Source organism: Nipponia nippon, unplaced genomic scaffold, assembly GCF_047370975.1.
Source record: "Nipponia nippon isolate SJK-2023a ecotype South Korea unplaced genomic scaffold, ASM4737097v1 scaffold_8, whole genome shotgun sequence".
In the NCBI taxonomy this organism is placed as follows: domain Eukaryota; kingdom Metazoa; phylum Chordata; class Aves; order Pelecaniformes; family Threskiornithidae; genus Nipponia; species Nipponia nippon.
The window spans coordinates 51,335,710-51,362,559 of record NW_028262402.1 but is presented as its reverse complement, the minus strand read 5'-3'; the positions used below and the strand labels follow the sequence as shown (position 1 = coordinate 51,362,559).

Here is a 26,850-nt window from a genome sequence, read left to right as displayed (position 1 = left end):
TATCCTTTACCTATTTGAACATAACACTAACATTTTACATTTTTATGCACGTCTTGACATGAATGTTAGATTACATTTTTCTAATGAAATAGCTCTGAGCTGGAAACCTGTAAAGTTCTAATTGTGCACAGGATGTTAGAGTCAGGTTATACACTGCTTGGTTCTCTTTACCTTGAACACTGCTACCTTACAGTGATGCAACTGGGGTTTGGGTGTTTCACATATAAGGTCATCTCAACATGACCTTTGGTGTCTTCAGTAATTCATAAATACTATTCCATTCAGTTCCAATCTGTGTCCTGGAAAAAATAAGATTTTGATTTTTTTTCCCTTATTTTTCCATCAAAAGTGGAAGTTGAGCATTTCCTTTTACTGTCTCTCATTTTGTGATGTTTGACCTTGTAGGCTGTATTAGTAAGTTTGCTCTTATTTAGAATAAATTTAATTTTTTTATTCTGTAGTTGTGTAAGAATGTAATAATCTGGATAAATGCTTTGCCCTGTTGATGTTCACAGGGATTTTTTGCTGCCATGAGTAATTCTGGATTTTACTCAATTGTTTGTGTGGTGTCTTTTTATGTAAAGGTATAATCTGTTGTAAAAATCAAGGTGAATACTTTGAAACAAGAACAAGAGTATTTCCATATGGTTACTCTTGTTGAAATTAAGTTAGGAAGAGTATCCATTTTGAAAGGTAAGAGACTGAGCATGATATTCTAGTATAAATCTTTCCTTTGGAATCAAACATTACTATGAGAAAACTGAAATTAGAAGGGATAATAGTGGATATATATGTTCACAGCATTCAACTAAGTGAATTAAGATAGGTGAGCTTTGCTGGGTGAGTTTGTCTATGGCACAGCCCTATGCCTTGTCAACATGATGGTAGGAAGTTATAGTGTCTCAGGGCTCATCTGTTTCTTCAAGATCAGTATTCTATTCATTCTTTCAAGGTTAAGGTCACGGCTATTCCTCAAACGTTTTTATTTTAATAAAGTAACAGAAAGACTCGGAATTTTGTAGAAAACTCATTATTGCCATAAAGCTGTAAAAGGTCACAAAATGTCTTTCCTCAGTGAAGTAGCAAAACCCCTTATTTCTTCAGTAATTCATTGTCACAGTATAGGCTGGAAGAGCCCTTGACATTTCCAGAGTTTCCTTGTTGAAGTGAAATAATTGCTCTATGCGTCACAGCTCAAAAAAAGAGAAATCAGTTAAAAGTACATATATGCAAAGGCCTTGTTAGCCCACAGAGCCATCCGCATTTCAAAGTGACTATAGCAAGCTTGTGCTTTCTTCTGGCACATTTTCATGGACTTTCATGTTAATTAAGGCATCAGGCCTACAAACACATGTGCAACTTCAAAAACGTACCTTATGAGTGAGGATGTGCAAAGACAAAGGTTATACAGATGTAAACTGAAATGGAAAAATCATCACTTTTGAAGGGCTGCTACTGACTATTGAGCTATCATTTAGAAACGCTGTAGAATATTTTTTTTAATTATTCATTATAAGCACGAAGGAAAAACTGTTGGCTTTAGAAGACTGAGAAGAAAAGCAAAAATGAATTGACTTTATCTGTGCGAGGAGGTAGAAGTGTAGATGGAGGAAGGTGCATCATGTAACTTCGAGCCTTTTCAAAAAATACACATTTTCTCTCTGATAGGGAGAAGAGTTGTCTGTCTTCTGTAGTATGGACCATCAGTAACAACAGCGGTCCATAGCACTGCAGTAGGCCTAGAAATAACCATGAAGAACTTGTTGGACTCTGATGCTGATGGTGTTTGTTATTGTGAAGAGGGAAAATGCTACTTAATTACACAGTGCTGTTCAAAGCTACCTTGTAACTTTTAGCTTTGATTTCTATGAGATTTTTTTGTCTTTGGTGCTTCATAAGAAGGCAAAAGTCTAAGAAGCACTAAATAACCTACTGATTATATGTTTGTTAATGGACAACAGGCAATGTCTATGCAAAAACAGTCTGTTTGCAAACAAGATACTTTTATATATACTTTCCTTAAAACAGTCTAAGTAATCTGGTTTGGCTCAGAGTTTTGTTAATCTATTAAAGTCAGTCACTGAAACTTTGATATTTAATGTTTCCCATAGTAGAATAATTTTTTTTTCTGTATTTCGCTGTAGATTTTCTCTCAGAAAGACCAAATTTGCAATGGATGTAAAAGAGCTACAAATCTAATAGAGCAAGTATTGATCAAGACTTTAATATATATGTATTTTCTGAGACATGCAGTAAGCTCTAAATTTTGGCTTTCTTTTAGATGATGGTGACTGTGAGTGTTATGATAAGTATCCATAACATTTTCTCCTGCCTGTTTCTCCATCTCTTCCCATTTCTCCATCTCTTCCCAAAATTCCAGTCATGGAAGTAGGAGTTAATTCAGAGAAAATACAATGAAGTTGCTTCCAAGAAATCCCATCCAAGACATCCCAAGAAAGACTAGGCTAGACATTTATAGCATTATCCATTATAATCAGGAAGCTTTAAAAATTTCCTGCATTTTGTGGAAGATATCTGTAATTTCATTTTGACAGTTCATTGACTGAGATTTGCTGAAGTTCAGCAGTTATCAATAAAGACCTTAGGACAATTTGCAGAGAATCGAACGATCCTGGTGAGATCGGCACTTTTAGCCAGAACTGATTATACCCCAGCTGACTGTCTTGTGTGCACTGGATCCCAGAGCTGAATCAGTTGCAGGAGGAACATGAGTTGCATTCATGCCAAGGTGACAATATGCACTTTGCCAGAGCGATGGGAAGAATTTCTTAAAACTCCTCTTGGAGTTTGCTTTGTCTTATGCATTTCTTGATGAAAACTAAGCAACAGGCTGCTTCACAGAATCAAGTCTAGCAAAAGGTAATTTCTGTCATGAAGTTTCCCTTGTATAAAATGCTAAAAATAAATTTCCAGTACAGCACCATCTACAAAGTTTCTAATGCATCTATGTGAAACAGTGCAAAATTTTCTGTTTATGGGCAAATGATAATTTTACCTGGGGAATCCTTATCTACGTGCATCTAAGACTTTTTATGTTTCCGTAGCTATAGGGGAGAGAAATACTCCCTCTTACCCTCCAATTCTGTTTATAAATGTATGGAGAACAGCCATGTGTTTCCATATTATTGACAAACAAATAAGGCATTTAAAAAGACCTTATGTTTACAAGTAGAAGATACATAAGGTCAAAGTGTGTCTCCTAATTGTAAAAATATTAACTATAACTTTTGTGCTTTTGCTTTTTTGTTTCTCAGTAAAATTTTCTTTGAAAATGCAGTCTTCTCTTGCAGGTGAGTAGTTGATTCATCTGACTGATTTAGGATTTCAGGGACTGTATAAATTATATTACTACGTTAGAGAGAGTTGCAATTTTCAGAGTGTTTGGAAGAGACTTTAAAGAGATCTAATATTCATCAGTGGAAATAAAAAAAGGTAGCACTGCCACTGCTCTCAATGCTATAACCACTGTGGTCTAGTGTATATATTAAAAACTTGAACCATGTTCAATGTATTATTTCCTGATATTTAGGAGGGAAAAAAATCTCATGTTAAAGTAAAGCATGTTGGTGCTTAATCCAAAAACATAAAGCAAATAAATTCAAATAGAATGGAAATCCAGTGTCATTTCTGACCCAGTCCACAGATTCGTACTACTTTTATTATTTCTGCAGCTGAACAATGTGAAGAGTACAGCTTTCCAACTGCTAAAATGGCCTTCACTAGAAACAGTGTATGCCGAAAGGTGTTTATATGTTCTTATGTTCCCACATTAAACCTTCCTGCCACCTTCTGTCTGTTCTCCTCAGATCCAGGTACTTCGAAACTGGGAAACAGCGAAGGAAATCTGGATATTTTTTTCATGTACTATTTTGTTTTTCATGGTGTAATGCAGAGTCCCTAACTTGGATGTATTTGTAGACTGCCTGCAAATCAAACTATAGACTAAACTGCTTTCAAATGAAAACCACCCTGTGCCTACAGAATATTTTGCATGTATGGATGCTAGAAAAACACATAGATCATTGAATTAAAATTTAGAAGCTAGTAAAAATTTGAGAATCTGTTCCAAATGGTATACCCACTAAATTTGCTTACTTTCTTTTATAAATTCAAAGTTTTATGTACAAATTCGGTATGAGGGAAATCGAAATTACCCAAACCCATCCAAACACCCCATCACCAAGTTAAAGGCTTATTTTCTGTGTTGTCATTCAAAATATTTTTATGTGTTATATGATGTGAAATGGAAAATATGCAGAAAACCTCCATCCTAGAGTTTCATACAGTCTGCTGGGGAGCAATCTCTCCTGAAAGATGGGAGATCACTGATCAAAACCCTTTGTAACAATCAGGGGAACTCAGGGCATGAATTTGGGTCCCCAAAGCCCAGAAACATATCCCCAGTGTTGGGCTAGATTTTTTGGAAGAGGGAGAAAACGTCTCATTTTGTCAGGTACATCCTCGTGTGAATTTAACCCTTAGTTTTCAGTTTAATTATTAAAAGTGTGTGGAAGTTAAACATTTAATTGGTCTGAGCCTTTTCTTTATTTCCAGTTTACTGAAAATTAAGTAAGTTCAGCATCGAATTGGCTTCTGTTTCTAACTGCTTTAGTGGACAAACAATAATTTATATAGCATGCAGTTGGCTAGGGCTTTTGGTGTGACCTGGGAATTTCCTCCTTTAGGGAGGAAACTATTGGACAGTTGGAAAAATGCTGTTGGAGGAAAGTTCAGAAGTTGTGGTTGTGGGAAGCAGCGCTGACCACAAAGAAAAGTTATAGGGTGGCTTCCTGAGTTTTACTGCAGTGAAGTTATGGTTCATTTCTCGACTTTGTGTTTCCCTTTCCGGCTGCATGCTCCTATAAAGAATCAAGTGTTTGGGTGCCTGTTACCTGAAGTCTACCTTTATTCTGCTGTTTCAGTGCTGCAGGGAAGATTGAGCGATATATTTAAGTAAACAGTTTCTAGATCTTAACTTCTGAGCTTAGTGACATGGATTTTGCAGCAGAGAAAATTACTCTGGAATTCGGTTTTCTCTGGTCATCTATAACCCTCAATTTTTGGTAACATTCATGGGATTGTGTGCTGTTACTGATCTTTTTTATTATTTTCTTAAGCTTTTTCTTCTGAGAATTGGTAAATTGTGTATTGGCACTTTTGTTTTGTTTTGATTTCAGAATCACTTTAATTTGGGGATAATTTGGGGGGTGGTTAAAATGTATGTGTTGTTGCCAGAAATGATTGTTGTGAATACAAATGGGGAAGCCTTTCATATAAAGGTTTCATGGAAAACACGGTATGTCTGCTGAACTGTATGGATAAAGGGGAATTTAGCTTCATATGTTTGATTAAGAGAAGTTGGTAGGGTGTAAATTCCTTGTTTGTTACTACTGATGCATAACTAGTCTGAACCAGAGTCCACCGGAATTAATGGAAAGGTTCCCATTCGTTTCAGTGTGGGTTTTTTCAAGCCCTAGCAGACCTCTCGCTGTTCCACAGTTGAGCATTAGTAAGGGACAGTGAGCCTGCCAATCATGCAGGTTTTGTGTGTATGCATGTGGTGAGATTTCTAGGAGGCTGAAGACTGCTTTCATGATGGTAATTTTTATGTGGAGTTCCATAATATTTAAGAAAGTCTGTGATTTTTTACCTACTGCTTCTGCTATTGTAGTACAAAAACAGGCTAAGGTGATTCGAAGGAGTCTGCATTGTCTATTGACAGAAAATTAATCACCTGTGATTTTTGAACTGCTTGGGTTTTCTTTCTTTTCTATTTAATGGGCATCATGTAAGTACATGTTTTAAATCCTGATAATAGAGTAAAATTATTTACATTAGAACAAAAGCTGTGATGTGCAAAACCTTTGATTTATTTTAATGGAAGCAGTAGGAGAATTACACCATTACCATTTTTCTGACAATATATAGAAGCTGGTGAATACAATAGGGATTTCTTGGATGATTGAAATAGTATGTTGATTCTAAAGATGATAATGAACATACTAGAAAATACTCTCTTTCCGTTTGGGTTTCATATATAAGTGGTTTTCGGTTCGCCAGTCCCAGACTTCTGTCTGGGGATCTCCTCTTGGTTTTTATAGACTACTAATCAGATCAGATCACAAGAGGCAGGGAGGCATATGCATCACCTTACTATGAAAATAATACTGGTTTTTGGTTGTCACTTTTAAGTTCTAGTTTAAGTAGCCTGAGTGTTTTTTTCCCACTGTTTGGTTCAACTATTAAGCTGAACTCTACTCGGCAACATACAGAGTTGTTCACTCCTCTCTAATAAAAACATTTTTACAAAGTAAAGAAACTTTTTTTGAATCACTGGTAATGTTTTAGAGTATAATCTCAGCAGAATTAAAAAAGAAAATTGAACATCTAATTTATCCCCTTGAGACTTGTCATTGCGAGGTGACACTACCTTTTGAAAGCCTGTCTTCCTGGAGTGACAGTCTTCAATCTGTATGCACAAGACTGAATTATTTTAAATGTAGTATCTTTTTTTAGACATATGCGTAAGTGCCACTTCATTCCCTAAAGCTGCCTTACTGCAAGCATTAGTTTCTGCAGTTCAGTAGTTTCTTGCCTTCTGGCTATGTGATGCAACCTTGTTATGGCTATGTTCCTTGCTCTGAGGGAGTAAGTGACAGAATCCCGTGATGGGTGACTGTTGTCACACCTATAGCTCTGTATGTGCCTTTCCAGTCTCCGTTAGCAGAGAGATGTGTGAAAACATGAGCACTACCAATGATCCTCCGAAGAGTCTTTGCAGACAAGCAGGACTTTATTGCAATGCTGTCTTAGTGACAGTTGTGCCTTATGTGGTGCCTGCGGAGAAAATGAAATCTCTTTTACCACATGAGGGTAAGGACAGCAGGGGACCAGCAGCTTAGAGAGGTGTTCTCGCTGTTCTGATAGCAACAAGCTGAGATGCTATTAAAAGAAGATTTTACAAAGCAATAGAATAACATGGAGGTTTTCCACAAAACATCTTCAGTGATTGAAAAAAATGCTATGTAGTTGAATTTGAGGATGTAGCCAAGATTATATTTGTTCAGAGAATGTAGTCTAGTCCAGTTGGAACATGACTGTTACTGGCAAAAGCAGACGATGAATTTCCTGGGTAAAGAATTTATGTCTCATCCAGTGTTTCAGGATGTTTGAGTGTTTCAGGATGTTTGTGGGTATGTGCTGTGTAGTAGTGCCACTCCACATTGTAGATGATGCCTAGTCAGGTCAGGTAGAGACTGTAGTCACACTGAATATACTAACAACTACCAAGATGATGTAGTTTCACTCAAGATACTTCATGAGGTCTGTGTGGTAAGCACTCAAACTATTTGGCCTGTGTGTTACATTGATATGTCCCCTGTCAATTATAACAGTAAGGTTTTGATTATTTGATTGTATTTGGCTCAACATCACACAAGATGGGAAGAACCTTCCTTTGGTTATGTGGGGGATGGAAGCAGCGATCTATGGAGTTCCATAGAACATACAAATTTAATTAAGCAGAATGTACATCTAGCAGAGAATTTTAGTTCACAGGGGACTGCACATTACCCAACTTTGTAACTGGTTTCTGAACCTTTTCAGTTGTACTGTATTCTTTTTGAGACGGGAAGACCAGAACTACAGTTTTCCAGTTGCATAGAACTTTTTGCTTTGTTCACAAGTCCTTTTCTAATAATTCCTTGTACTCAGTTTTCTTTTTGACCAGTGCTGACATAATTCTGAAAAAGCATCAGCTCAATCTGTCATGATCCCAAGGTTTCACTCTTGGACAATTATGGGTGACATGCAGGCCATCATTTTATATGTGAATATAAGATTGTTATTTCACACATGCATCGCTTCTTTATCTGTATTTATGTTAAATATCATTGCCTATTTTAATGCCTATTCACTCAGTCTTGTAAAGGCCTTCTGTCATTCTTTACGGTCAGCTTTAAATAACTTATCATCATCCACAGACTTTGTAATCTCACTGTTCAGTCCCTTTTCCAGGTCATTTGGAATATGTTCAACAGTATGGGTCCCAGCACAAATTCCTTTAAGAATCCAATAGTAGCCTCTCCAGTGTGAAATCAAAACTTTTTGTATTGCCTATTTTATTAGATGCTTTTCTATCCACATGAGGATCTTTCCTCTTGTCCCATGGTTGCTTAATTTCTTGGCCTAGATGGCCGTGTGGTACGAGAAGCAACTTTTTGTTCTATGTGGATCCTGTTATGTATTATTTGAATATTGGAGTGGAGTAACCACGTAAGTGATAGGGGGTGTTGCATAGCCAGGCAAAATTTATACTGCGATAGAAGTCTTCAGAACTACAGAGATAATTTGTAGTTACTAAGAGAATATCTAGGGAATCCTTTTGTGTGGTATACATTGTAAACTGCAAGGTATCAAACTATTTAGACATCCAGGTAGTGTAATACGCACACACACTTGTTGGAAATGTTGGTGATATTCCAGCTTTGGCTGAAAGCTGTTAAATGTACTTTACACCTGCAAAGGAGTAGCACCTGTTTATTATTTGTTTCAGATGTGTTTTTAATCTGCACTGAAAAGTCTGTGAGCCATCTAAAATCTTAATTCACCCTGCGCTTTGTGGCTTTTCTTAATGCATGCTTTTCAGTCTTTTCCATCAAGCAGGTTGCAATTAAGCTTGGAGCTTTTTGTGATTTTATTTTCCCTGTCATATGGCTGAATCTGCTGCTACACTGTATTATCATAAATAGAAGTTTAACTATAGAGAATGCTGATATTTTTCACTTTTTCATTTGTGAAATATAATGCAAAAGGTAGATAACTTCTAACATCCTTGTTTTGCAGATGAAGAAACAAAGGCAGAAGCTTCATTTGCTTCTGTTGTCCATAAAGGGCACTGATTATATGTAGCTGCTTATAAAAGAATGTTTTTGTTACTGTGTAGGATATTGGAAAATTGTAGAGGCATAGTCAATCTGACACTCACTTAGGCTGTTTAGATTAACTCTTTGGGCAGGGGTCTGTCTCCCAAATAAATAATAAATTAACATTCTTCTGTCTTTCTCCAAAATTGCTCTCCAGTACCCAACATTGGCTCCCTGCACACTAGTATTGTAGACCACAGTGTACAGAAATATAGCATGCTTCAAGCAATATTGTTTTGGACCCTTTAAATTTTGTGGTTGGGACCTCGCTAAATGGCATGTTAGAGAGAACTGTGTGCTCTTTGATCTTTTACCAGCCAAGAAAACTTCTTCTCAACATGGATAATTTTCATCATCTTAATCATAGACTGAAGGCAGAATATTTTATTTTTAGATGTACTGTCTATTTATATCTTCACATTTTGGGTTTCTACCAGTTACTTGAGTTGGTCTTATTGAAAGAAAGGAGAGATAGAGGAATGAGAAGAGTAGTTGATCTATGCTTATTAGATCTGTGCAAATATCATATATATATCGATATAGAATATGTATTCCCTCAGCTGAATCTCAGCTGAAAATTTGCAGTTTATCTTCTTCCTTCAGCTGAATCTCAGCTGAAAATTTGCAGTTTATCTTCTTCCTTCTTATGATTAAAAATTAGCAAAGGTTAAATGAGTATACTCTTAAAGAAATTCATTACATTTAATAAAATGTTTCCACAGAAACATTTTAGACTGATCTAAAGAATGAGCCTGTCTTTTAAAAAAAAAAGTTCAGATTGTACCCTTTTTTTTTTTACCCTTGCAAATTTACACAGTATGGGTGTTGACTATCCTTAAATCTTTTTTTACAACTGATGGTTACATGATGCTTGAAATATTTGCTTTGCAGAGTGGAAAGCAAAAGATTGAAACAAATAATAGGAAATATTTACAAAGATGCTGACAGATTTGAATTTTCCAGCCTACCTACTAAGTACTGTGTTGCAGTGCCTTTTTGTTGTTGTCTTTGCTATTTTTTTATTTTGCTTGCATTAGGAAAACGTGCAGGTTTTTTTTAGTATTTGCTCTTGACTGACTATTAAATATTTCAGACAATATCAGTGAAACCTGTCAGGAACATCTGAAGACTTAGAAAAACAAACAAGTTGGATTTATAGGCCCCATACAGGAAGAGGAGTAGAGAGCTTCTGATAAGACATCTAAAGCTGTATAATGTAGTAAAACTGGATCAACTCTTTTTTTTTATTACCATGTAGCATTGCAGGCATCAAAGAGTCACAAAGTTATTGTGGTGTACAGCAGTAGTAGAACAATTTAAAAGGTTTTGAGTTACACAGAAAATAAGTGGATTTTCAGACATTTTTGTCTTTTTCATGGTGGTCAGATAAATTAGTATTTTATTTTAGTGAAGTTTCTGATAGACGAGGATTCTATGAGCCAAGGAACAGATGATTAATTCTCAAGCATACACTGATCACCAGGGAAGAAATGTGAAGAAACATTTCTTCCTATTTTCCACCCTCAGAAATCATTGCCCAGTTGGATAGGTGAATTAATGAGTTAAGCAGAAGGCTATTGTAAGTATATGCAAAAATACATAGGAAGACAGTTTTTTTCCTCTGGAAGAGCTACCCACATAACCTAAATGCTGTATTAAATCAGGAGTACACATGGGATTTTGCATGAGGTCAGAAGAGCTTTTTTGAAAGGCTGGGAGGAAAAAAACAGGGCTAAGCACATTGCATCATTTTTTATGATCTTCCCTATGCTTAGAAAGTGAAGTGAAAGAACAGATCGCTAGGTAAAGTAAACAGTTTTGGTTTATCTTTTCTGTTTTACTCTGAATCATCAGCTATTAATTACTTCTTGGGACGCACTGCTGCATTGAATGTACCAAATGACTTCTTCAGTGTGGCAAAACCTGTCATCTTGTAACTTTTCTGTAAATTGTAGGGTTTTCTTTTAAATTTAAAATTGTATGACTAAAGCAGGAATTAATTTAGGTATCAGGTTCTGATCTCAGTCACAGTAGTAGAAATCTGGTGTAAATCCATTATTTCAATTAGTTTACTCTTGATTTATGTTCTGGTACAAGTGAAAAACAAGCCTTAAGCAAATAACTGACTTATCTGCACTGATACAGAATGATCTATGCACTGGAAGCCATTGCTAATACAAATTAATATTCTTATTTCTTTATGCTAATCCTCCTTTTAAGAATAGCACTGAAAGTAAACTAGAGGGTATGCTAGAAATGACTCATGGTGTTCATGTATTTGTAAAACTACAATTAAACCTGAATCTGAATTACATATACTTCTAGAGGAGGGCGACGAAGATGGTGAAAGGTCTCGAAGGCAAGACTTAACGAGGAGCAGCTGAGGTCACTTGGTTTGCTCAGCTTGGAGAATGCTGACGGATGACCTCATCGCAGCCTACAGCTTCCTCACTGGGGGCAGCGGAGGGGGAGGTGCTGATCTCCTCTCTCTGGTGACCAGCGATAGGACACGAGGAGCTGGAATGAAGCTGCATCGGGGGAAGTTCAGAACATGAGGAAAAATTTCTTCATTGAGAGGGTGGTCGGTCACTGGAACAGGCTCCTCACAAAAGTGGTCATGGCACCAAGCCTGTCAGAGTTCAAGGAGCATCTGGACAACGCTTTTAGTCATATGGTTTAGTTTTAGGTAGTCCTGCAAGGACCAGGGAGTTGGACTTGATGATCCTTAGGGGTCCATTCCAACTTGAGATATTCTATGATTCTATACTTACCTTTTGTGAAAGTTTTGACCCTTTCAGTTCAGTACGTACAGACATTAATATAATAATAGAGGTTGCATAAATCTGCTTCGACATAGTGCTTTCTTTTGTAAACAAAATATTTGGCTTGTCCTGAACTGGAAGTAATTTGGTGACATGTCTTGTGTATGGTCAGGCCAAAAATCTGCCTAGCTCATTATTCTGTTTCTGAGAGTAGCAGTTGTATAGGAAGGAGCGTATGAGGGCACGCACATAAATATACTTCTCTTGCGTGTCCCCCACAACCTGCAGCTAATGGAGCTCCTGATTTTTAGGTTGTGATTTTGGATAGGAGAATCCTCGATGGATTTTTCTTCCACTTCATCTTTGAGGATGAAGAGTCCTATTTATCTAGTCATTCCTGACACAGAAGCTGTTCTGTGTCTGTTTTGTAACATGGGGACGAAAACCACACAGTATCTCGTGTGAGGCACAACAAGGACCTAGGTGGTGGCATAGTGTCCTGTTCTTTGCCACTTCTCATATTGGGTTTGCTTTTCTTGACTGCTGCTGAACAGTACCTGTTCATTACAACTTCACAAACTCCTTCCTAAATAGCAATAGCTTGTTCAGAGCACATTGGTTTTGTCTATGCAGAGTGAGGATTGGCTTTTTTCCCCCATGTTCATTACTTTCCCTTTTGTAGTACTTACGTTTGTGCATTAGCAAAGCTTAATGCATTGAAAAATTGTTCACTTTTTAGAAAAGTCCCACATATTCTCTGGTGATCTTTCTGGATGTTACTTATTCAGTAGTAAATTTTTCAATGTCCTGCTTGAAGAGTGTGCTATGGAATATTCAAATTATCAAAATGGCAATTATTTTTGCAAATGCAGCTAACATTTTTGACTGATGCTTTCTGAGCAACTTGCCTAGATTTTTCAGAGTTGATGACATTGGCCTTCTGAAAAATCAGGTATCTTGAAGATACAAATTAGCTATTGAAAATTATTTAGGCTTCTACATCCTAATTTAGAGTATATATCTGTTTATAGAGAAAATGTATGATAACAGAAATAAAAGAACTAAGCTGAAGTTTTCATAAAGGGCAAAGGGCCAGGCTTTTAAAGTATTTAGATAATAAACTGCTTTTGCAGGTAGGGGGAGTTGGCCATCTCAATTCCTTTTAAAATCTGATCCTGAAACCGTTTTTCAGGCTGGTAAGGCTAAGGATGGTCTTGAAATATGATATAAACTCCAAAGTCACTTACCAAGGGCAACATTTTCTGAAGGACTTGTTTTTTCTATAGAGGTATAAAAGCTATTTGAATACTTTTTGGTGACCTACACTCCAAGCAAAACACTAAAATATTTAGATCAATTTGTTGTAGCATTCAATATTTGAAAATAAATATCTGAATGAAATTTCACTGCTTTCTTAACTAATAAAAGTCGTATCATTTCCCAAGAGACTACTTAAAAAGAAATACATCAGCTGGTGAGGGTCTGAAGTTGGGCTTCAGGAAACAGTGGCTTCTGTTTGAAAATAAGAAAATTCATGGCAAAGGCTGTGAGATTTTTGTTTTAAGGTAAAACCAAAGCTTTAGTATTTCATTAGCCACTGATACACTGTGGATCAAACAGCAGAAAACTAAAATGTCTAGCCTTTTTGCACAAGCAAAAGCATCATATTATTTATATATAAGTCTATAGGGAAAGTATGTGGGCTTGTGAAGGCAGACTTGATTACACAGACCAATAAAAGGCATCTGTCCTCTGACTGCTAAATTAGTCCATGGGGCTGTCATTATTGCCTGGTCACCCATAATGGAGAAAAAGAAGGAAAAAAACCCTAACAGTCTAGAAGACATGCAGAGAAAAACTGCTTAGATACTATGGGAATGAATGTTTTGTCTTGCAAAGGAAACAAAAAGAATGTGACTTCTTTAATCTGCCCCATTGGAAAAGGGATCTCTCTAAAATTCATACGGCGAGGGAGAAGACTGCCCAGGCATTTTGCATTTCACCTGCACTAGCAGAAGCTGAAGAATGAACACAGACATAGAAACTTAACAGCTGGGCTGAAGAGAAGGAGAAAGTAAGGTAAATGCAGGAGGAGGAATATCCAAGCTCAAGGTGAAAGTCATGTGATGGGAAGAAGAGAACTTACGTCAAGCAATATTTTTATTTATCTTAGTTCTGTATCTGGTGCTTATATAATGTAATAACCTGGCAGTCCTATAAATATCCTGTGTAGAGAGCATTCAAGGAAGCATCAGTCTGTTTTCCATGGCTGATATGTCTGATAAAAGTTGACCTGTACTGCCTAGGAAGCAATGCACTTATCTGAATAACAGACAGTACATTTCTTTGGCACAAGACAAGTGCTTGCAATGGGTGAGTTAACATGAGTGACAGAGTTCTGTTTATAATAGCTCAACATGAGGGAATTTATCTTTTTATCTTCAAGAAATTTTGCTGAAAGATAATATTCCACCAAACAGCTTCAACTACAAGCTCTGGTAAAAGCATTTTTTAGTTTAGGAATTTGGTTTTGTTTCCTGGACCAAATAATTTTTTTTAATTTTTTTTTTAATAATTTTTTTTAAAATTTTTTTTTAAATTATTTTATCTTCTTGAATCTTATTTTAAGTCTCATGCATGGCATTCTAAGGATATTTTGCAAAGTATATCTACAAATACAATCTTTCATACAGTTTATTTATTTGAAGTATTTTAAACAATTTATCTTGTGTAATACTATGGCTTCACATACCATAGCTCAGCAATCAGAAGCATATTCTCCATGCTAAACCTTAAAATCAGAAAGGCAGACTCACATAATTTTTCCTTTAGACCAAGCCTTAATATTGTAATTTTGAGACTTAATGTTTAAAAAACATGGTTGTGGTTTTTGATCTGCTGAATGTCTTCCATTGTGCTCTTTAAGAAAGTAGATGGCAAAGATGAGTATTCCCAGTAGAAAACAGTATGACAGAATAATACATAATGTAATGATGTTGAAAAGTAAGCAAGATTAATCTTTAAACTGTTTCATATCTGCTACAGACATCACATGGCTGTGTGGGAATTTATCTTCCAGAAGAGATTCTTCTGGGAGTATTTATGAAGTTTTCCTTGGTTTTATCAGGGTTTGGGTTTTTTTTACCATCAGCTTCAGTGCTTCATGATCTAAGATCAGCTGAGTCCTCCCCAGTCTGTGTATGCCTACTCTAAACAATTAGTCCCCTTTTATAGCCTTATTTATCTGGGAACATTATACAAATCTGATGTAAACAGGGAACTTGGGGTATGCACAGAAAGTGTTTATTAAAGAAAAACTAACTCAAAGTGTGAAGCCCAGTAATAAAATAGAAACTTAGCAGGACCTTCATAAAAAATAGAGAAATTGTGTCCCAGCATTTTCTTTCCAATCTGTATGTTGCTCTCTTCTATCAGATGTATATTTGCCCCACTGTGACATACAGAATTTACTCTTTTTAGAAGCCTCTAGTTCTGCTTCTAATATTGGATCTCACATGACCATTGTACATCTCATGGATTCTCTTTTTCATTTCAGTGGCAAACGTCTGTCAGTTGAGTCCTTCAAATTCCCTAAACTAATTGAAAGTCATCTCTTGAAAGATGCTAGAAAATCAACATTGGTTTCTCTCCACCTCCTGATGTCTTATTTCTAGTCTGATTATAGAGTTGCCTTCTGGTAGTCTTTTGGTAAACAGGTATCAGCTGATACAGTTAATATAAAACTCTTAGATTTTATGTCTTAAACTCCTATCTTGTTTATGAAAGCAGATGTGCAAGATGATTTGGATGCTCTTGGAGTGTCTGTCTGATTCCCTGCTGGTCTCAGTAAAGAATGGGTCTCCTGATCATCCCTGGTGTATGCATGTTAATTTTTTTCTAAGCTCCCTCCTATAAGGAGCTTCAGGTTTCCTTTTGAGACGGAATTTGCACATAGTTGAGTTAGAGTTGAGTTTTCTGCAGTGTCTGGATATGGGGCCACGTCACATGCAACTCTCCCAAAGACAGCATGAAGACACACTTCACACTGTGTCATGCCATAGAAGTACCTCACTGACCAGCTGTGGATCTGTGTGAATGTAGCCAGTTCAGTCCAGAGAGACAGCTCTCTGCGTGTGGATACAAGTTAGGACCTGGGATTTGGTCCTTAGAGTGATCTAAGAGAATGAACAGTAGCAGCATTGATTCAGGAGATGTTTCAATCCTATATTCCTAACTGGCAAAAGATGCAGGCACTTGTATGAGCAAATTTAGCAATTCCAGTTGTGAGCATTCTTAATATAGGTATATGAGATACACATATAATATATGTATACAAAATGAGTCTGGTTATCTGGACTCAGGTGTGACATTTTCCACTGGTAACTTTTTGGGGTGCAGTTCAAGTTCTGAGTTAAATACATCCAGTGGATCATAGCACAGATCTTTCCACATACATATAACAAATTCTTTATCCAATACATAAAAGTAAATGAGTGATAGTGCTTTGTTTTCCAACAGAATTCTAAAAATTACTTCATGCATATGCAATGTACCTAACTTAGTTTACTGTTTCATTAAGGTCTTGGCATTGACAACAGGACATCTTTACCACAGAGCAATTCTTCTCCATGGGATGATACACTTTTCAATATATCCATGCATGCAGCAATCCGACATGGAAAATGGAAGTTACTAACTGGATATCCAGGTAATGAAGTAACTCCTTTTTCTACAGTGTGTCATATTTCCCACCTGCCCCAAACACAGTTTAATTCTGTTTAATGTATTTTCATTTCTTTTAGTTATTCTGCTAACTTCTTCAGGTTTTTGATCATATGCAGAAATCTAGAAGGGGCACTTCTAAAATCCATACAACATATTATTTCATTTTGCAAATATTTTGTATACAAATGACTTTCACAGTAGTGGAAAAACTACCATGGAATTATAGAATATCTGAAGTTGGAAGGGACCCATAAGGGACCCATAGGGACCCGTAAGGATCATCGAATCCAAGAAGAAAGTCCGTGAAATTTATTGATATGCAATTAAATGACATGGAAGTTTGAATCCCCATGGTGCAGCTCTTTTGTATAAATAGGACTTCTGTATAGGTAGCCCTGAACTAGAGAGATGCTGGTGCTGGGTTAGAGTTAAGGAATGCAGCAACAGTCACTGCCCAGTGGCTTGTCCAGGGACCTAGTGAATTTGTCAATTACAGTATACCTCTACGTCTCCACACTGCTCCTCCGTATCTGAGAATTAACCCTTGGTCTGTTCCTGTTTCTGCAGGCTGCAGTCATTGGTTCCCTCCACCATCTTTGTTCAATGAATCTATGATTCAGTCATCTGATCCACCAACAAAGAGGCTTTGGCTATTTGATATTGTTCATGATCCCGAAGAGAAAAATGATTTGTCTGAAAAATATCCTCATGTGGTGAAAAAACTGCTCTCACGGCTTCAGTATTATTATAAACGTTCAGTGCCTGTGTTCTACCCTGATGAAGATCCCCACTGTGATCCAGCAGCAACGGGGGCCTGGGGTCCTTGGGCATAGTGCACAGCACTGCATCCTGAAAAACAACCCTGTAGCAGAGTATGGTTTATGGACTCAGGGTCCTAGTCACGTATTTCTTACCTTGTTTATTAAACTGTTGCTAATTGTGAGCCCATTCCTTGAGTAATTCAGTATTTTGTACTCTTAAAATAGGTTGGGAATCTTACTTCAGTCTTTTCCCACTCTCTCCTTCCCAACAATTGTATGTGAAATGTTGGTAAAATTATAAATCTGTTGTTCGAGTATTCTTTGTCCAGAATATGCTTTTAATGCAGCAGGTAAATTGTTGCCTCCCTCCTTGAAAGAGATTACTTTTCTTGAATAGCTGCAATGAATCATGGCAGCAGGGACATCCGGAATGCATCCATCTTGTGGAATAAACTGATTTTTGGTTTCATGTTTGTCCAGGAGAAAAATTCTAGTGGAAGCTGTTACATATCTGTACAGCATAGAAAAAAATTACAACAGTTGACATAATAATTTTTGCCTTTAACACGCACCTCTGTCCAGAAAAGGGAACAGACGGAAATCTCCCACAGTAAGAAAACCAAAACCTCCCAGAATACAGCAAAATCCCTAATCCTTGTTCACTGTTAATGTATCAAACTGGAGTAGAGTGGTGGTCAACTGGAGTGCAGGGCTGTCAGGCAGAGGCATCTTGACAGGCTGAAGAAATGCGTGAACAAAGACTTCATGAAGTTCAACAAAGGCAGAGTCTTGCACTTGGTGTGGAATAGCCCCATGCAGGAATACACGCTGGGCTATGACCGGATAAAAAGCATTTTTGTGGGGAAAAAAATTCTAGGCGTCCTGCTGGACAATAAATAGAACAAGAGTTGCCATGGCCTCACTTGGTGAAGACAACCAACCACATGTTGGTCCATGTAAGCGAGAACGTAGCCAGCACTTTAGGGGAAGTGTTTATTCCCCTCTATTCAGCGCTGGAGCGTGGCGTCACATTTTGGGCTTCCCTGTGCAAGAAGAGTATTGACAAATTGGAGTAAGTCCAGTGGAGCACCATGAAGATGATCACAGGGAGGAGAGCAAACGAGGGGAGGCTAAAGAAATGGGTTAGTTTATGCCAGAGAAGAAAGAGAAAGGGGAAATTGCAATCTTCAGCTACCTAATGTGAGGGCATAGAGAAGATGAAGCCAGATTCTTCTCAGAGGTGCACAAAGATGAGAAGCACACAGGGAACACATGGAGTTCCAATTCAATACAAGAAAAGAAAAAAAAAAATCACACCATGAGGTTAGTCAAATATGGAAACTGCAAGGCTGTGGCATCCCTATCCTTGGAGATGTTCAGTCCTTGGTTGGAGAAGACCCTGAGCAATGTGATTTATCCCTATTGAATTTGAAGTTGGCCCTGCTTTGGTGGAAGTGGTGAGGAACAACCAGGTGACCTCCAAAGGGCCCTTTCTGCATGAATTACTCAATGATTCTGTGGTGAACAAAACCTTACTTTTATAGCCTGCCTCGTGAGTACCCTTTCTTCTCAGATTTTGTTTCTTTATTGCCATAGTAGAGACTGTTTTCATGCTGAAGTGGGCTCTGAGCCATGAAGAAACCAGGCCAAGCAACATTTTTCGGTTACTCATCAAATTGATGCAAGATCAACCCACCAGCTCTCTTAATCTTTCAAACCTCTGGAGTCTGGCCAGAGTTCTGGTACTGCTTCTCAGTGTCCTTAGCCAAGTTCTCAGGCTGCAGAGCTCTAGTTGTCATCCTTTCCAGAAAGCAGGGATCTAATAGCCTATTTTCTGGCTGCAGGACCAACTCCTATAAATTGCACTAAAATTTTGCACACCTTTTCCCAGTTTTCCCTCAGGAGACTTGTGCTAATTGTTAGCAAACAAATTCATGAAGAGACAGACTTGACAGAATTTGTGCTTTTTTTTTTTAAATAGAAAGATAAAGCATGGAAAAGATGAAACTTAAGAAAACTGAAAATGAACAGAAATTCCTGCTTTCTGATACAGCTGATTCTCCATTACAGTGTCTTAAATCTAGCCTGCCTTTTCCACCTTTGATGTTTTCCTACAAGTAGAAGTGAAGCCAAAGCTCTCCAGAAGCCTGTTCAGCTGCTTGTCTTTTTTTCAAAGAGCCTCATGTTTCTCTCTCTCCTTTGTCACTTCTGCTCCTTTATTTCAGTATTTTTTCAGTTCTATTTCATTCAGTCTCTTCAGCCTTGAAGATGGGGAAAGAAGAAAAATAGTTTAGGAGGAAATAATTCTCCTATAGTGGGCAAACATGTATTCTCTGTGATTTGGATAGATATGTTTTGGAACCCTGTTTCAGACCAATGTTCAATATCCTTCTCCGTTCATCTGTCATTGGCTGAAAGCAGATGGTTGCAGCAGGATATGACCAGGGCCAGTATATGTGATAAGCTCTTCAGATTGTCCCTGATCTTCTAAACAATTCCTCAGAGCCTCAGAGATTTAACTTCTATGTATTTGGTTGCCTTCAGTGATTTTTTTTCTCTTCGGTGAGGTTGCACAACCTTTCCATTGGGGTCCATGGGCATAGTGCACAGCGTTACAATACCTTGTAAACTGTTGGTATTCACACAATCGCACATTTCCACAGCTTAACTAGACACTGTGTGAAGAATCATCTGTTTGTTTGTGACCTGCTTCCAGGTAATTTGAATTTTCTGGTAAAATACATACGCTGTGACAGAAGCTCTTAGTATACTACATTCAGCAAATTTCATATTAACCAATTAACCAATATCTTTAAAATATCAAAAACAATTTATATGTTCTGCAAAGGTGGTCTCCAAACTGATACCTGATCATATCTCCTCCCATTTCACAAAACATGTTTAAGCTTTTCTTTCTGTCATTTTTGACTGTTCACTCAGCTCCTGCTCAGATTTTAGCTAACACACAGCTCATGCAAAGGTCTGATGTGTGTTGGGAGCAGTGCCATTAAGTCAAAGTGAGACCAACAGCAGGCAACCCACAGAAGGAGCTACAAGCCATTATGCAGCCATTATCACCTGCAGCTTGCAGTCTCCTGCAGCCATAATCCTTGCTATTGATTGTCTGGCAGCTCCTTCAGAATCCACTAACTTACGGAAATGGTGTAGATCAACCTTCCAAGCTGGAAGGTATAAATACATCAGCTTACCCAAAAGGCTTTTGAAGCATATCCAGCAGCAGCCAGACTGCTGAGGCTTTCTTGCTTCCCAGTGTGACACAGAGGAGGTCTGCACCGTGACAGGGGAGGAAGGATGAGCACTTTTATCATTGGCTAGGTAAGTATTTTGCTTATAGGTGCATGAGTTGTGAGTTACGAATTAGACAACTTGTGAGTTAGAAACCTTATGAATTAAGGGATGAATTAGTGAATTCACATGTTAGACTAGCCTGTACGAAGGGCATTGAGCCCTTGTTTGATGTGTGTGTTTGTCTTCTTACCTAATGAGCTCATAAAATGTTGTCCTGTAAATTTGAGAGATCCAAATGGACTGTGACAATCTTGGCTTCAGAACACAGCAACATTTCACTTCTGAGTTTTTGAAGATTCTTTACAATAACTGAGGCTCAGGCTCTGTTATTTGCTGACCACAGGAAGGGATGGAAAATGTAAGCAACAAAACCTTTTTATAAGCTATTGCATCACCTTGACAAAGCTTGCATTTTCCTTCAGTAGCTCCAGAAAAACCTTCATTGCAGTTCCCTTTCCTAACTACTGCAGTTTATTTATTTTATACCAATATAATGATTTATGCTAGTTTATAACTTACCTGTTTAGTACTGCTACTTCAAGTTTTATATCCTAATTTTATGTAGCATATGGTTAGTAACATGGTTTGGAATATGGAATTCTGAAAGAATAAGGTGTCAAATCACCTTGTGCAACTTTTAGAATTACCATTTCTGTATGTTATGCATTACTGATACAGGTTGGCCTTCAAATGCCTTTTTGAAATAAATCATCCCAATATCAGAGGTTCCATCTGTTTAGTACTTCATTCCTCATTTGTTCAGAATGTGTCGGTTAATTTATTCTTGCAATCAAAATGCAAATGGAGAAGTTGACAGCCATTCCCCAGTATGTAAGGCAAGTAGATCCAATGAATTTACATTATTTTCAGTCTTGAAAGAGTTGGCTGTTTTTCTCATAGCGCGTATTTGTTTAGTGCTCTGTCTACATAAGCAGACATGTAAGACTAGAAAGCTAACTGTTCTCAGTCAATACCCACATATAAAATTTTAGTTTATAGTAGCAGTTACAGGATGTGGTTGCCACAATAACAAGAGACTGGACTTGGGGGCAGGGGGAATTTCTGCCCTACATTCCTGTGTGTCATTCAGCATTCGGCACTCATATTACATGAGGAAAGATGTTGGCTTACCCACAGAAGTGGCAACTTTTGTTAATGATGTTTTTAATACAGGTACTGTTCTTTTTATGCTGTTACCCAATTTCATTGAAGAGAAAGAAACATCAGCTAACTCGTAAAAGCTCAAGTAATTAACGTGTTTGAGTCTCCCATCAATGTCAGCTCCTTGGCTAAAGTTGGAAAAGATTAAAGAACATCTAATTTTAATTTCAGAGGTAAGCAGAGCTTTTATATGTTCTCTTTTCTCTGTGTCCTACAATCTGCATTTCAGTATCTTGCTGGTACTCTAGTTCATATAATTCATGTACTAGGAAGAGACTGTGGCACGTCACTCTCTTCTGTAGGTATCAAATTCACCCTCTATTTCCTCTTGTTATATTTTAAAATCCAAGGATTCATTATTTTCTCAGCTACAGTACGCATAATTATTTGTTTTATTTCCTAATTATTTTCCATGGGTGGTCCTTCATAAAATATTTTAATTGAACTGGGATAGGGGAAAAAAACCATCTGGCTGACACGTTTAGGTTGGCATCTGCAAAGAGTTGTATACTGTTCAGTTGTTTCAAATGGGGAAATAAAGAATTCTTTACATGTTTTGTGGTTACTTGAGTAACATTCAAAAATGCAAGCATTTTGAACTCTCTCAATAAAACTTCATTTCATCCCTTTCCAAGTTAAGATTCATTCTTAATGTAGCAAACGTTTGAGCATTTTGAATTCAAAAGTCTTCATTTTCATACTGTAGAAATGATTTAAGCTTCAGAGAAGTAACCAAGTTTAGGAAGAATGCTCACACTGGCTACTCATTTTGCATTGCTTATTTACAAAAAGATGCACACAAGCAAGGAAGGAACGATTTTATAAGCAAAACGGAAGATCTGGACCTGTTCTTGAATCAAAGGCCCTATATTCAGTCTGCAAATAATTTGTCCAACTTTCTTAAAGTTGATAAATGGCTCTTGGATGGAACTCTGAGTTTAATCCTCTTCAGAATCTCCGAACAGAAGAATGCAGATTTTAAACCCTTGTGGTCTGTGTGGATTTGAAGCTCCACTAGCAGTCGCTGTTGGACTCTGTGAATTTGCCTCTCATCTTACTTTCTGACAAAGTGGTTTAATGGTAGTAAGGCTACTAGGGATATTACCAAAGCTCTTCCATGTTTTCTTTAAGAAGCAGTAAATGAGCTTGAGGTTACGCAGAGAATCCTATTAGACCTGTGCCACCCTATTGCAGACTTACCAAAGAGTCCTGATGGAAGGGGTGATAGTGACAGAGCCGCTGATATGGCATGTGTGATGGAGTCTGGCACACAAGGGCACACTGTCTGTATGTGTAGCCGTGTTAGTAATCCTAGGGCCAGAGAAACCCAAATGAGAAATAGGCGAGTGAATCACAAAACACAGAACTCAGTCTAAATGAAAGAGCGCTCAACAAAGAAAAAAATATATAATGTCGAGCAATACATGGTGATCCAGAATATAACCATAGGTGGGGCTGTGCTTAGCCTAGGAACACCAAACCATTTCCTAGACATAGCAGTTGTCAAGGGTGAATTCATTTTCCTACATACATGCTCCTTTGGCAGCCCACTGCAGGCCCCCTCCAGCTGGACCCCGAGGCTGTGTCTCTCTCATAACATTAACCTTAGCTCTGACGTGATGGAGGGGTCAGAGGACCCTTTCTACAACCCAGCCCTTCCCTTGGCAGCCCCTTTGCAGCCCCACCCTAAGTGGACCCATAGGTTTCGTGTCTCTATAGCTATAAATAAGCTGAGGTTTGCATTGGGAAATTAGTGCTTTCGCTAAGAGAAGGGGAAAAAACCCACCAATTCTAAGTTTCAGGAGGTCTTTAAGCAATTTTTTTGCCAGCAAGTTTCCAACTGAGTGTTTTAACTCTTTCAGCTTACTGTCTTTGTCAGCTGCAGGCAGTAGACTTGATTCAGTTCAAGTTGGGTTGTTATATGGGAAGATCCTGGTTAAATATATGGTGTAGAGAGTTCCCTGGGGTCCCAAGCTGCTTTTTCTGATTCCAGTACTCTCACATTTCTTCCGGTGCCGTATAGTGCATGTATGAGCTCATCTACGTCGAGCAGAACTGCTGCAAGGAACAGTAAAAACATTTTGGCACAGAGCAGGCAGAGTGAGTCAGCCATCCAACCATGGATGGGTTCAGTGACAGCCCTTGTGGTAATTGCATACCGTGGTTAGCAGAGGCAAGGAGGATGATGCATTAAGTTCTTGTTGTGTTAGTGTTCCTCCTGAGAGTGTTATTTTTGCAGGGTGGAGTGGAGAGATATTGGAAAGGTTGGTGATATATCTGCTGCCAAGTTTCAAAAAAGTGACTACCAGCTGCCATCATCAAAGCAGCTACCGGATGTTGATCCCCTAATTCTGGCTAAACTCTATAGCAACAAAGGCAGCTATATTTTGTCTGTGGGACTATAGTTAGAAAAAAGTACAGTCAGAATCACTAGATTTGGATCTAAGGAATGCAGTGCTTATTTGGACGAGTCTTCAAAAGCCACAACAAGGTACTGCACCAAAGCCACAGCTCTGGGCTGCCAGATTCTGGCATTCAGGACAGCAATAAAATTACAAGAGCTCTGTCTTGCATTGTGCCATGCATTCTTGTGATTTCTTCAAGCAAACAGGGAGTTAGAATGTGGTGAATACACGTACAAACAAAGTAAGCTGTGTTCGGTATTCAGTGATGCTTGTTGAGTAGTTTTGGGCATAGAGCCCACAGTAATGAATGGAAAACTTTGATCAGGACATCTGTGGCCTGCCCAAATCATTTCATGGGATCTACAATTCTGCTGGGAACATCACTCGATGGCCCTATTAACTAGGGATGTTGGAGCCTTTCTTCATTGTGTACAATCTCCCAGCACACTCGTGAAGTAGAAGTCATCAATTTTTATTGGATAGAAAGCTCTGAAATGGCTTATTCAAGGACATCTGAGCCCTTAAGTTACCCTTACATTTATCCTGCCTCACCGGGAAAAAAAGTTTAACTGGTCTCTCTGGACGATGAGAAGATGAATGTTGAGAGCATTAAGTCAGAGGCTTGACTTCATTTCTAGCAGAAATACTCTCAGTTCCAGCTTGACTCTACGTAACTCCCTGTAACAAATACCTTTTGTTTTTTCTCTATAGATTACAGTCCTGGCAGTTCTGTGACTCCAAACTGTTTTCTTGATGTTGTTCACCAGTGCAGGTTTATCTGTGAAAACAGTTTCTGGAGGATCATAATTTTTTCCCCTCTGCCTTGTCTATTAGTGGTAAGAGGAGCCTTTTTAAAAGGCTGTGAATATCATAATAACTGCCATCCCAAGAACCATGAAAACACTGCTGCCCTGGCAGTGGCCCTTATAGATGTACTGAATTTTCACTTCAGTTCTTATCCTCTTTGCTTTGTTTTCAAATATTCTGTTTTACAAGTCATACTTGATTGATAGAGTACTGTCTGAAATAATCCCAAGGTGGCTATTAGACTGGTCTGGTCACACCCCCACGCCCCAGCAGTGACATGTTGTAGAAACAAAGTCATTCCCCTGCCTTTTCAGTTCTGTTTTGCCTTTACTCTATAATGAAGAGAGCATGGTCATGGTATATTAAACAACCGGATAAGAGCAACATATACATTACCATTATTCTGCTTCTAGCTAAAGCTCCGAGACTAATACAGTGGAGAAGCCTGGCTAAGAATTTACGGATAGTTTTCTTTTGCCATAAGTTCAGCCTGAAAAAAAAAATCCAGAACAGCTGAAATGGCATAGCCTTTGGCTGAGTAAAAAATAGGCACATTTGTAATATCAAAGAAGACTTATGAAAATATCCCAGCTGGATTTTGAAAGATGTAGGAGGGAATAGAGTAGAACAATTGCATTTCTGTTTATATTTGCCCTAGAAAGTAGCCCACTCTGAAGAAACATTTACAGAAGTGAATGATCGAGAGATTGTCTCTTAGAGGCAGCAGGTATAAGGTGTCTGAAATTCCTTTGAGTTATAATTGCTTGTTAACAACAGGATTTTTTGGTAATTATTTCTGTTGACAATACACAGGGATTTAATATGTATGTTGTTTTACGTGGAAAAGTTTTTAGAATTCACCCTTTTTCTGTATTTACTTTATTATAAAGAAAAGGCCATGGTATAGTAAAAAAATGGCTAAAAGCAAAATTTTCTTTAATTATTATTCCACCACTAGAAAATGGAGAGTATTTTCTTACAAAAAGGAAGATTTTCTATGTAAATGTTTATTCTATTTATAACATTAAATAAAACTGCAAGAAGCCATCTTTCTGGCTGTAAAGACTGAGTGTAATGTTAAGAGGCAAGTCTAATTATTAATCCACAAATATTATTGAGGATTTTTGTACAGTTTGATGAATTATGCATTTTATGTATAACTTGTGACATAAAATATGTATGAATCCAATTCAAAACCCAAATCCAAACAAAGCAAGCTTCTACTTTATCTAAGTTTGTTGTACTTCTAAATTTCACATTTTGGGTCTCTGGTTCTAAATACCAAGATGAAGTTATGTAGTGCATTAGCACCTATTTTTTCAGAAGCAGTGATGATGCTGAGACGCTGCTATAACAACATCATTTAACAGCCATTCTTCTCATGTCCTATAGAAATATATTTGTAAGCATCATGAGCTGCTAGCAAAAGCTGACTTTTAATAGCAGCCACTATCCATCCTGTTACTTAATGTGATTTAATGACATTTGTTTAATGGCGTGTTCAAATAAAGTAATGGCCCCTTTTTATATGTAAGTGCTGGTTTTATCCATAGTTTATTTTTATTGTGCTTTGCATAAATGTACTGCCAATGTTCATTAGAATAAAATAAAATGTTTTAGGAACACTTGCTTTCATCCTAAACATTAGCCAGGCCATAAGTGACTATAATACACTGATAATCATCAAAACTCTAGAGGTAGCAGAGATCTGGCATTGTTTAGCTCCATAACTCGCAGCCCAGAATTCACACACAACTGCAGCACCCTCGAAGCCTTGTTTCCTTCCACTGCTGTCTTAGGAGCTGATTACTGCCTAGATCCCTCTGTGTCGTCAGAGTAAAAGTCAGAGTAATTCCACTCAAAACCATAGCTTGAAGTAAATGCAGTGTTCATGAAAGATCTTTGCATGCAGAAGATTCTGAATTAATTAATGATTAATTAGCATCTGTGTGTCTTAGTTGCCCATATGACAAGA

The 26,850-nt window shown here is 37.7% G+C and overlaps 1 protein-coding gene across 2 annotated transcripts in view; it reads left to right on the top strand.

The window, feature by feature from the left end:
• Positions 1–22,215, top strand: part of ARSB (arylsulfatase B) — a 77,463-nt gene extending 55,248 nt beyond the window's left edge. The window contains exons 7-9 of one of the 2 annotated variants that reach the window (XR_015700949.1): positions 16,287–16,415; positions 17,000–18,745; positions 21,676–22,215. Coding sequence is in view for 1 of the 2 variants with exons in the window: in XM_087741520.1 (XP_087597646.1) it covers positions 16,287–16,415; positions 17,000–17,265 (395 nt within the window). In the remaining variant the exon portion in view is untranslated. Of the gene's footprint in view, positions 1–16,286; positions 16,416–16,999 lie in introns of both variants that reach the window. The other variant, XM_087741520.1, reaches the window with a different exon arrangement.
• The last annotated feature ends 4,635 nt before the right edge of the window (positions 22,216–26,850 follow it).